The 12,199-nt window shown below is 51.2% G+C and overlaps 1 protein-coding gene across 1 annotated transcript in view; it reads right to left on the bottom strand.

Annotated features, from left to right (window-relative positions):
- Positions 1 to 1,497: 1,497 nt before the first annotated feature.
- Positions 1,498 to 12,199, bottom strand: part of LOC124120530 — a 34,288-nt gene continuing 23,586 nt past the window's right edge. Inside the window, exon 6 of the mRNA XM_048391868.1 lies at positions 1,498 to 3,605. Coding sequence (XP_048247825.1) covers positions 2,378 to 3,605 — 1,228 coding nt within the window. The 3' untranslated portion in view covers positions 1,498 to 2,377. The remainder of the gene's footprint in view (positions 3,606 to 12,199) is intronic.

Raw genomic sequence — 12,199 nt, 5'->3', positions numbered from 1 at the left:
ATACTCACTTACATCTCTGCAATCGATAATGATGCTTTGAGAGTTTCTCATCTTACGGGTTCAAGTGCACCAGCATGGTCAGTCGCCGCCATTGTTGTAGTCATGGACACCGGAAAAATATATGGCTACCGCGTTTCCAAAGAAATATCGAAGGGAAACATCTCTTGTACATCTTTAGAATTAGCAAGTCTTGATCCAAGCCCCTATGATATTTGCACGTGCTTTTAACTTTTAAGGTAACATACTACAGAACAATCGTCAAAGATGCCGGAATTGGCTGTACAGAGTTGCGTCCCCTGGCAAGACCAGAAACCTATGATCGTGGGTTTGAACCCAGATTCGCCCTAATGACGTTTCTAGGTATGTCAGCACCATACCACACGCCGTGATGGAACTGGAAGCGGCGTTCTACTCATCCACTCACTACTAAACAGCTGTGAGAAAACATCCGTTTTTTATGTGTTTTGGACAGGGGTGTTTCCTCGTGCAATGAGAAGTGAGTGAGTGAGTGAGTTGGATTTAACGCCGCTTTAACAATATTCCAGTTATATCGCGGCTTGTCAGCTGAATGTGGGAGGAAAGCCCGAAGTGATGCAGGTCTTAGACGTTTACCACTTCGGTGAAACCCACGAGCACGGGTATGATGCTGACAAACCTAGAAACATAATTGGGGCGAACCGGGATTCAAACCCACAATCATAGGTTTCTGGCATGCCCAAGGGACGCAACTCTTCACAGCGAATCGCGGCGCCTTAGAGGACTGGGCCACCCGTGCCCCCTCAGTATTATCACTGCGTTATATCACTGCAATAATCTTAGAAGCGGCGTTAAACCCAGCTCACTCACTGACTCACTGACTCACTGACTCACTGACTCACTCACTCACTCACTCGTGCAGTGCAAGAATCTATTTCCATTCAACGGAGTGGGATGTGATACGGTGAACATGGAGACATGCTCTTTGTGTGCTCGTCAATGTGCCGCATCAACTGGCCCAGGAACAAGACCTCGGTTATTCTCCCCTGCAGATTCAACCCCCAGGTCGTTATATATATTCCAGGACCGCCTCCGTGGTCTAGTGGTAGAGCGTCCGCCCGGAGAGCGGAAGGTCCGGGGTTCGATCCCCGACCGCGTCATACCAAAAGACGTTAAAAGATGGTACGTGTTGTTACCCTGTCTGGCGCTCGGCATTAAGGGGCTGAAACAGGGACTGGTCGGCTCGGAGTCAGGATACTATGTCTGAGTGGGGTATTCATGTTAAACTGCGACATTGTATCTCAGTGAGCTAGCACTATAAATCGGCATCAGTCCGGACTAGTACAAGCAGCCACACAAATACACACACGTACATGCACGTCGCTATATAAGTGCAATAATCTTGGACGCGACGTTAAACCCCATTTCACCTCACCTAACCTCATAAATTCCATGTTCCTTTAAGTCTCAAATCTAATATCAGAATTTTCTATTATTAGATTATAAGTCTCGAGCCCAGAGTAAATGTTACAAGCATTGAAGGCATTTAATGAAACGGTCTCGATTTACAGAGGAATACATATTTACAATTCGCCGCCATGTAGCTTTAATATTGCTGAGTGCGGCGTTAAACAACAAACAAACAAACAAACAAACAAACAAACAAACAAACAAACAAATCACATCCATCTTCGCCTCATCCGGATCGCTTCCTCCGACATTAAGATGAAATGCCGTGAAATAACCGAAATGCTGTTAAAAGCTCTCCAAACGAACTACGAATTATATCCATTTAGATTCACCCTCGGGGTAGAATAGGTCTTCAGCAACCCATGCCTGCCGTAAAAGGCGACTATGCTTGTCGTAAATGGTTCGGGAGGTCAGGCTCGCTGCGTCGGTTGATTGCGTGGAATTGTGGATGGTTCTTCACAATGTCAGTCACTTGATTGCCTGGTCTCTATGTACAGGCCGCCGTCATATAGCTGGAATATTGCTGAGTGTGGCGTTAAACAGCAAGCAAGCAAGCTGCGGTGGACTTGGAGTTAATGCTCTACTTACATTCGTCAGTGCACCACGTTGTCTCAACACATGCGCTGTATAGTCGTCCATGATGGTGAATTGTTTGTGAAGCACTTGTCTTCAAATCAAATCGTCTTCAGATGTGACAGATATGTCAGAAAACGGAGTCGGGTGATTAATTTTCACAGACGTGATATAGCACATAATGTATCCAGATCATGAACGGAGGTATGGTTGTCTCAGAAGGGAGGCAAACCTCCCCCCCCCCCCCCCGTGCTGTTGCTGTCATCATCTGCACGGATCAAGCAGATCCGGGTCGTGGTTTTCTTAGGCTTGTATAGAAGTAGTCTCACCATTTTGTCAAATTATTATTTTTCACAGCTTATTGGTTGATTGATCCATAGCCATGTTCATTCCTGGCATCAAGCGATGAATAATACGTTTTCTTTCCTGTGCCCTCAGGCGTAGGATGTTCTGTGGTTTTCGACGAATCCGATCCGAGCCTGTTCTGACTATCTCTGTCTTCCTCCCGGTAACGTGGTCTGCCATCTGGCTGTTGTGCTGCCGTTCCTGTAGGTTTACAGGGTAATAAGTAGCCATCTTCATCCCTGGCATCAAGCGATGAATAATACGTTTTCTTTTCTGTGCCCTCAGTCGTAGGATGTTCTGTGGTTTTCGACGAATCCGACCCGAGCCTGTTCTGACTATCTCTGTCATCCTCCCGGTAACGTGGTGTGCCAACTGGCCGTTGTGCTGCCGTTCCTGTAGGTTCACAGGGTAATAAGTAGCCATCTTCATCCCTGGCATCAAGCGATGAATAATACGTTTTCTTTTCTGTGCCTTCAGGCGTAGGATGTTCTGTGTTTTTCGACGAATCCGACCCGAGCCTGTTCTGACTATCTCTGTCATCCTCCCGGTAACGTGGTGTGCCATCTGGCCGTTGTGCTGCTGTTCCTGTAGGTTTACAGGGTAATAAGTAGCCATCTTCATCCCTGATGTCAGCGACCCCATTAGACACACCCAGCCCATAAGGAGATGCATAACTCGTGTCTACTCCAGTGGCGCCAAGTCCTGTGCCTACCAGCGTAAGATGGTCTAAGGTTCTCAACAACTCCGAACCGAACGTGTGCTGGTACAATCTGTTATCTTCGAAGCCTTCCTGATCACGTGGTGTGACATCTGCCTCATCTGTATCTCCTTCTGGCGGTTCAAGTGGGTCAAGGTCACCCACATCTTTGGTCGGTGACAGATAGTAGTCCTTCTTGAGATTATCGGCCGTGGTTGCTCGCTCCCTTTCCTTTCTGTCTTCCGCAGGGTCAAGGTCACCCACATCCTTGGTCGGTGATAGATAGTAGTCCTTCTTGAGATTATCGGCCGTGGATGCTCGCTCCCTTTCCTTTCTGTCTTCCGCAGGGTCAAGGTCAGAAGGCTTTTCTTCCGGTTCCGGGTCAGTGTCCTTACATTCATCATATATGTTGTATGCGAGGTCTTCGACGCTGTCCCCCACAACGTCAGCATCGTTGATGGTGTAATATGCCGCATAGCCGTATCCCGCGTAGGCCAGACAACCATCCTCCCCTCTTGTAAAGGAAGTGAAATCGTTCCTGAAACTAGAAATAAAAACATATCGGGTGATCGAGAGCGAGTAAAGGTTAACGCTGCAGTCAGCAATATTTCAACTGTCACTACAGCCTGTAAGTAATCGAGCGTTGGCTAGTGGTTGATAACATGAGTACTATCCACTCTGAATCTGATGTCATAGATGCTAGATGAACTGGTTATACACAGTAACCACGCGAACCTGGAATCAGTCTGCTCTTTTGTCAAACAGGAACTTTAGAAAGTCTGTCCCAATAAGGAGACGAACAGGGGGTATCGAGGACCTAGTTTCCACTGAAAGCCCAACGGGCAAACCAACAAGGACCTATTCTACCATGGTATCTCCACACGTAGTTAAACATTGTGTACTGGGGAAATATTCTACCCAGGTGTGCCCACAGAGAGAGAAACGTGGGCGTATACCACTACCCTATACGTGTCTACCCCATGTTTGTCTCCCTGTTAGGATACCAGGGCAGAATAGGTCCCCTCTACCCTATGTTTGTCTCCCAGTGGGGCTACCAGGGCAGAATGGGTCCCCTCTACCCCATGTTTGTCTCCCTGTGGGGATACCAGGGCAGAATAGGTCCCCTCTACTCCATGTTTGTTTCTCTGTTAGGATACCAGGGCAGAATAGGTCCCCTCTACCCCATGTTTGTCTCCCTGTGGGGATACCAGGGCAGAATAGGTCCCCCCTACCCCATGTTTGTCTCCCTGTGGGGATACCAGGGCAGAATAGGTCCCCTCTACCCCATGTGTGTCTCCCAGTGGGAATACCAGGGCAGAATAGGTCCCCTCTACCCCATGTTTGTTTCTCTGTTAGGATATCAGGGTAGAATAGGTCCCCTCTACCCCATGGTTGTCTCCCAGTGGGGATACCAGGGCAGAAGAGGTCCCCTCTACCCCATGTTTGTTTCTCTGTTAGGATACCAGGGTAGAATAGGTCCCCTCTACCCCATGTTGGTCTCCCTGTTAGGATACCAGGGCAGAATAGGTACCCTCCATCCCATGTTTGTCTCCCTGTGGGGATACCAGGGCAGACTAGGTCCCCTCTAACCCATGTGTGTCTCCCTGTTAGGATACCAGGGTAGAATAGGTCCCCTCTAACCCATGTGTGTCTTCCTGTTGGGATACCAGGGCAGAATAGGTCCCCTCCATCCCATGTTTGTCTCCCTGTGGGGATACCAGGGCAGACTAGGTCCCCTCTACCCCATGTGTGTCTCCCTGTCGGGATACCAGGGCAGAATAGGTCCCCTCTACCCCATGTTGGTCTCCCTGTTAGGATACCAGGGTAGAATAGGTCCCCTCTAACCCATGTGTGTCTCCCTGTCGGGATACCAGGGCAGAATAGGTCCCCTCTACCCCATGTTTGTCTCCCTGTGGGGATACCAGGGTAGAATAGGTCCCCTCTACCCCATGTTTGTTTCTCTGTTAGGATACCAGGGCAGAATAGGTCCCCTCCATCCCATGTTTGTCTCCCTGTGGGGATACCAGGGCAGACTAGGTCCCCTCTAACACATGTTTGTCTCCCTGTTAGGATACCAGGGCAGAATAGGTCCCCTCCATCCCATGTTTGTCTCCCTGTGGGGATACCAGGGCTGACTAGGTCCCCTCCATCCCATGTTTGTCTCCCTGTGGGGATACCAGGGCAGACTAGGTCCCCTCTACCCCATGTTTGTCTCCCTGTGGGGATACCAGGGTAGAATAGGTCCCCTCTACCCCATGTTTGTTTCTCTGTTAGGATACCAGGACAGAAGAGGTCCCCTCTACCCCATGTGTGTCTCCCTGTGGGGATACCAGGGCAGACTAGGTCCCCTCCATCCCATGTTTGTCTCCCAGTCGGGATACCAAGGCAGACTAGGTCCCCTCTACCACCTGTTTGTTTCTCTGTTAGGAAACCAGGACAGAATAGGTCCCCTCTACCCCATGTTTGTCTCCCTGTGGGGATACCAGGGTAGAATAGGTCCCCTCTACCCCATGTTTGTTTCTCTGTTAGGAAACCAGGACAGAATAGGTCCCCTCTACCCATGTTTGTCTCCCTGTGGGGATACCAGGGCAGACTAGGTCCCCTCTACCCCATGTTTGTTTCTCTGTTAGGATACCAGGACAGAATAGGTCCCATCTACCCCATGTTTGTCTCCCACTGGGGATACCAGGGTAGAATAGGTCCCCTCTGCCCCATGTTGGTCTCCCTGTTAGGATACAAGGACAGAATAGGTCCCATCTACCCCATGTTTGTTTCTCTTTTAGGATACCAGGGTAGAATAGGTCCCCTCTACCCCATGTTTGTCTCCCATTTGGGATACCAGGGTAGAATAGGTCCCCTCTACCCCATGTTTGTCTCCCTGTGAGGATACTAAGGTAGAATAGGTCCCCTCTACCCCATGTTGGTCTCCCTGTTAAGATACCAGGGTAGAATAGGTCCCCTCTACCACATGGTTGTCTCCCAGTGGGGATACCAGGGCAGAATAGGTCCCCTCTACCCCATGTTTGTCTCCCAGTGGGGATACCAGGGTAGAATAGGTCCCCTCTACCCTATGTTTGTCTCCCAGTGGGTCTACCAGGGCAGAATAGGTCCCCTCTACCCCATATTTGTTGCTCTGTTAGGATACCAGGGTAGAATAGGTCCCCTCTACCCCATGGTTGTCACCCAGTGGGGATACCAGGGCAGAATAGGTCCCCTCTACCGCATGTTTGTCTCCCTGTGAGGATACCAGGGCAGAATAGGTCCCCTCTACCCAATGTTTGTCTCCCTGTGGGGATACCAGGGCAGAATAGGTTCCTCTACCCCACGTTTGTTTCTCTGTTAGGTTACCAGGGCAGTATAGGTCCCCTCTACCCCATGTTTGTCTCCCTGTGAGGATACTAAGGTAGAATAGGTCCCCTCTACCCCATGTTGGTCTCCCTGTTAAGATACCAGGGTAGAATAGGTCCCCTCTACCACATGGTTGTCTCCCAGTGGGGATACCAGGGCAGAATAGGTCCCCTCTACCCCATGTTTGTCTCCCAGTGGGGATACCAGGGTAGAATAGGTCCCCTCTACCCTATGTTTGTCTCCCAGTGGGTCTACCAGGGCAGAATAGGTCCCCTCTACCCCATATTTGTTGCTCTGTTAGGATACCAGGGTAGAATAGGTCCCCTCTACCCCAAGTTTGTCACCCAGTGGGGATACCAGGGTAGAATAGGTCCCCTCTACACCATGTTGGTCTCCCTATTAGGATACCAGGGCAGAATAGGTCCCCTGGCCTCTACCCTATGTTTGTTTCCCTGTGGGGATACCAGGGTAGAACAGGTCCCCTCTACCCCATGTGTGTCTCCCTGTTAGGATACCAGGGCAGACTAGGTCCCCTGGCCTCTACGCTATGTTTGTCTCCCTGTGGGGATACCAGGGTAGAATAGGGCCCCTCTACCCAATGTTTGTCACCCTGTGGGAATACCAGGGCAGAATAGGTCCCCTCTACCCCATGTGTGTCTCCCTGTTAGGATACCAGGGCAGACTAGGTCCCCTCTACCCAATGTTTGTCTCCCTGTGGGGATACCAGGGCAGAATAGGTCCCCTCTACACAATGTTTGTCACCCTGTGGGAATACCAGGGTAGAATAGGTCCCCTCTACCCCATGTGTGTCTCCCTGTTAGGATACCAGGGCAGACTAGGTCCCCTCTACCCAATGTTTGTCTCCCTGTGGGGATAGCAGGGCAGAATAGGTCCCCTCTACCCCATGTTTGTCTCCTTGTGAGGATACCAGGGCAGAATAGGTCCCCTCTACCGCATGTTTGTCTCCCTGTGAGGATACCAGGGCAGAATAGGTCCCCTCTACCCAATGTTTGTCTCCCTGTGGGGATACCAGGGCAGAATAGGTTCCTCTACCCCACGTTTGTTTCTCTGTTAGGTTACCAGGGCAGTATAGGTCCCCTCTACCCATGTTTGTCTCCCTGTGAGGATACTAAGGTAGAATAGGTCCCCTCTACCCCATGTTGGTCTCCCTGTTAAGATACCAGGGTAGAATAGGTCCCCTCTACCACATGGTTGTCTCCCAGTGGGGATACCAGGGCAGAATAGGTCCCCTCTACCCCATGTTTGTCTCCCAGTGGGGATACCAGGGTAGAATAGGTCCCCTCTACCCTATGTTTGTCTCCCAGTGGGTCTACCAGGGCAGAATAGGTCCCCTCTACCCCATATTTGTTGCTCTGTTAGGATACCAGGGTAGAATAGGTCCCCTCTACCCCAAGTTTGTCACCCAGTGGGGATACCAGGGTAGAATAGGTCCCCTCTACCCCATGGTTGTCACCCAGTGGGGATACCAGGGCAGAATAGGTCCCCTCTACCTCATGTTTGTCTCCCTGTGGGGGTACCAGGGCAGAATAGGTCCCCTCTGCCACATGTTTGTTTCTCTGTTAGGATACCAGGGTAGAAAAAGTCCCCTCTAGCCTATGTTTGTTTCTCTGTTAGGATACCCGGGCAGTATAGGTCCCCTCTACCCCATGTTTGTCTCCCTGTGAGGATACCAGGGTAGAATAGGTCCCCTCTACCCCATGTTGGTCTCCCTGTTAAGATACCAGGGCAAAATAGGTCCCCTCTACCCTATGTTTGTCACCCTGTGGGGATACCAGGGCAGAATAGGTCCCCTCTACCCCATGTTGGTCTCCCTGTTAAGATACCAGGGCAGAATAGGTCCCCTCTATCCCATGTCTGTCTCCCTATTAGGATACAAGGGCAGAATAGGTCCCTTGGCCTCTACCCTATGTTTGTCTCCCTGTGGGGATACCAGGGTAGAATAGGTCCCCTCTACCCCATGTTTGTCTCCCTGTGGGGATACCAGGGCAGAATAGGTCCCCTCTACCCCATGTTGGTCTTCCTATTAGGATACCAGGGCAGAATAGGTCCCCTGGCCTCTACCCTATGTTTGTCTCCCTGTGGGGATACCAGGGTAGAATAGGTCCCCTCTACCCCATGGTTGTCTCCCTGTTAGGATACCAGGGCACAATAGGTCCCCTCCATCCCATGTTTGTCTCCCTGTGAGGATACCAGGGCAGAATAGGTCCCCTCTACCACATGTTTGTTTCTCTGTTAGGATACCAGGGCAGAATAGGGCCCCTCTGCCCCATGTTTGTCTCCCTGTGGGGATACCAGGGCAGAATAGGTTCCTCTACCCCATGTGTGTCTCCCTATGGGGGTAACAGGGCAGAATATTCCCCTCTACCCCATGTTTGTTTCTCTGTTAGGATACCAGGGCAGTATAGGTCCCCTCTACCCCATGTTTGTCTCCCTGTGAGGATACCAGGGTAGAATAGGTCCCCTCTACCCCATGTTGGTCTCCCTGTTAAGATACCAGGGTAGAATAGGTCCCCTCTACCACATGGTTGTCTCCCAGTGGGGATACCAGGGCAGAATAGGTCCCCTCTACCCCATGTTTGTCTCCCTGTGAGGATACCAGGGTAGAATAGGTCCCCTCTACCCCATGTTGGTCTCCCTGTTAAGATACCAGGGCAAAATAGGTCCCCTCTACCCTATGTTTGTCACCCTGTGGGGATACCAGGGCAGAATAGGTCCCCTCTACCCCATGTTGGTCTCCCTGTTAAGATACCAGGGCAGAATAGGTCCCCTCTATCCCATGTCTGTCTCCCTATTAGGATACAAGGGCAGAATAGGTCCCTTGGCCTCTACCCTATGTTTGTCTCCCTGTGGGGATACCAGGGTAGAATAGGTCCCCTCTACCCCATGTTTGTCTCCCTGTGGGGATACCAGGGCGGAATAGGTCCCCTCTACCCCATGTTGGTCTTCCTATTAGGATACCAGGGCAGAATAGGTCCCCTGGCCTCTACCCTATGTTTGTCTCCCTGTGGGGATACCAGGGTAGAATAGGTCCCCTCTACCCCATGGTTGTCTCCCTGTTAGGATACCAGGGCACAATAGGTCCCCTCCATCCCATGTTTGTCTCCCTGTGAGGATACCAGGGCAGAATAGGTCCCCTCTACCACATGTTTGTTTCTCTGTTAGGATACCAGGGCAGAATAGGGCCCCTCTGCCCCATGTTTGTCTCCCTGTGGGGATACCAGGGCAGAATAGGTTCCTCTACCCCATGTGTGTCTCCCTATGGGGGTAACAGGGCAGAATATTCCCCTCTACCCCATGTTTGTTTCTCTGTTAGGATACCAGGGCAGTATAGGTCCCCTCTACCCCATGTTTGTCTCCCTGTGAGGATACCAGGGTAGAATAGGTCCCCTCTACCCCATGTTGGTCTCCCTGTTAAGATACCAGGGCAGAATAGGTCCCCTCTGCCCCATGTTTGTCTCCCTGTGGGGATACCAGGGCAGAATAGGTTCCTCTACCCCATGTTTGTTTCTCTGTTAGGATACCTGGGCAGTATAGGTCCCCTCTACCCCATGTATGTCTCCCTGTGAGGATACCAGGGCAGAATAGGTCCCCTCTGCCCCATGTTTGTCTCCCAGTGGGGATACCAGGGTAGAATACGTCCCCTCTACCCCATGTTTGTCTCCCAGTGGGGCTACCAGGGCAGAATAGGTCCCCTCTACCCCATATTTGTTGCTCTGTTAGGATATCAGGGTAGAATAGGTCCCCTCTACCCCATGTTTGTCACCCAGTGGGGATACCAGGGTAGAATAGGTCCCCTCTACCCCATGTTTGTCTCCCAGTGGGGATACCAGGGTAGAATAGGTCCCTTCTACCCCATGTTTGTCACCCAGTGGGGATACCAGGGCAGAATAGGTCCCCTCTACCCCATGTTTGTCTCCCTGTGGGGATACCAGGGTATAATAGGTCCCCTCTATCACATGTTTGTCTCCCTGTTAGGATACCATGGTAGAATAGGTCCCCTCTACCCTATGTTTGTCTCCCTGTGGGGATACCAGGGCAGAATAGGTCCCCTCTATCACATGTTTGTCTCCCTGTGGGGATACCAGGGTAGAATAGGTCCCCTCTACCCCATGTTTGTCGCCCTGTGGGGGTACCAGGGTAGAATAGGTCCCCTCTACCCCATGTTGGTCTCCCTGTTAAGATAGCAGGGCAGAATAGGTCCCCTCTACCCCATGTTTGTCTCCCAGTGGGGCTACCAGGGCAGAATAGGTCCCCTCTACCCCATATTTGTTGCTCTGTTAGGATACCAGGGTAGAATAGGTCCCCTCTACCCCAAGTTTGTCACCCATCGGGGATACCAGGGTAGAATAGGTCCCCTCTACCTCATGTTTGTCTCCCTGTGGGTGTACCAGGGCAGAATAGGTCCCCTCTGCCACATGTTTGTTTCTCTGTTAGGATTCCAGGGTAGAAAAAGTCCCCTCTATCCCATGTTTGTTTCTCTGTTAGGATACCAGGGCAGAATAGGTCCCCTCTGCCCCATGTTTGTCTCCCTGTGGGGATACCAGGGTAGAATAGGTTCCTCTACCCCATGTGTGTCTCCCTGTGGGGGTAACAGGGCAGAATAGGTCCCCTCTACCCCATGTTTTTTTCTCTGTTAGGATACCAGGGCAGTATAGGTCCCCTCTACCCAATGTTTGTCTCCCTGTGAGGATACCAGGGTAGAATAGGTCCCCTCTACCCCATGTTGGTCTCCCTGTTAAGATACCAGGGGAGAATAGGTCCCCTCTACCCAATGTTTGTCACCCTGTGGGGATACCAGGGCAAAATAGGTCCCTTGGCCTCTACCCCATGTTGGTCTCCCTGTTAAGATACCAGGGCAGAATAGGTCCCCTCTATCCCATGTTGGTCTCCCTATTAGAATACCAGGGCAGAATAGGTCCCTTGGCCTCTACCCTATGTTTGTCTCCCTGTGGGGATACCAGGGTAGAATAGGTCCCCTCTACCCCATGTTTGTCTCCCTGTGGGGATACCAGGGCGGAATAGGTCCCCTCTACCCCATGTTGGTCTCCCTATTAGGATACCAGGGCAGAATAGGTCCCCTGGCCTCTACCCTATGTTTCTCTCCCTGTGGGGATACCAGGGTAGAATAGGTCCCCTCTACCCCATGGTTGTCTCCCTGTTAGGATACCAGGGCACAATAGGTCCCCTCCATCCCATGTTTGTCTCCCTGTGAGGATACCATGGCAGAATAGGTCCCCTCTACCACATGTTTGTTTCTCTGTTAGGATACCAGGGTAGAAAAAGTCCTATCTACCCCATGTTTGTTTCTCTGTTAGGATACCAGGGCAGAATAGGTCCCCTCTGCCCCATGTTTGTCTCCCTGTGGGGATAGCAGGGCAGAATAGGTTCCTCTACCCCATGTGTGTCTCCCTTTGGGGATATCAGGGTAGAATAGGTCCCCTCTACCCAATGTTTGTCGCCCTGTGGGGCTACCAGGGCAGAATAGGTCCCCTCTACCTCATGTTTGTCTCCCTGTGGGGGTACCAGGGCAGAATAGGTCCCCTCTGCCACATGTTTGGTTCTCTGTTAGGATTCCAGGTTAGAAAAAGTCCCCTCTATCCCATGTTTGTTTCTCTGTTAGGATACCAGGGCAGAATAGGTTCCTCTACCCCATGTTTGTCTCCCTGTGGGGATACCAGGGTAGAATAGGTTCCTCTACCCCATGTGTGTCTCCCTGTGGGGGTAACAGGGCAGAATAGGTCCCCTCTACCCCATGTTTGTTTCTCTGTT

The sequence above is a fragment of the Haliotis rufescens genome, unplaced genomic scaffold, assembly GCF_023055435.1.
Source record: "Haliotis rufescens isolate VD_foot unplaced genomic scaffold, xgHalRufe1.0.p SCAF_100, whole genome shotgun sequence".
NCBI classification, from domain to species: domain Eukaryota; kingdom Metazoa; phylum Mollusca; class Gastropoda; order Lepetellida; family Haliotidae; genus Haliotis; species Haliotis rufescens.
Note: the sequence above shows the minus strand (reverse complement) of the source record. Positions and strands in the feature narration are given on the sequence as shown.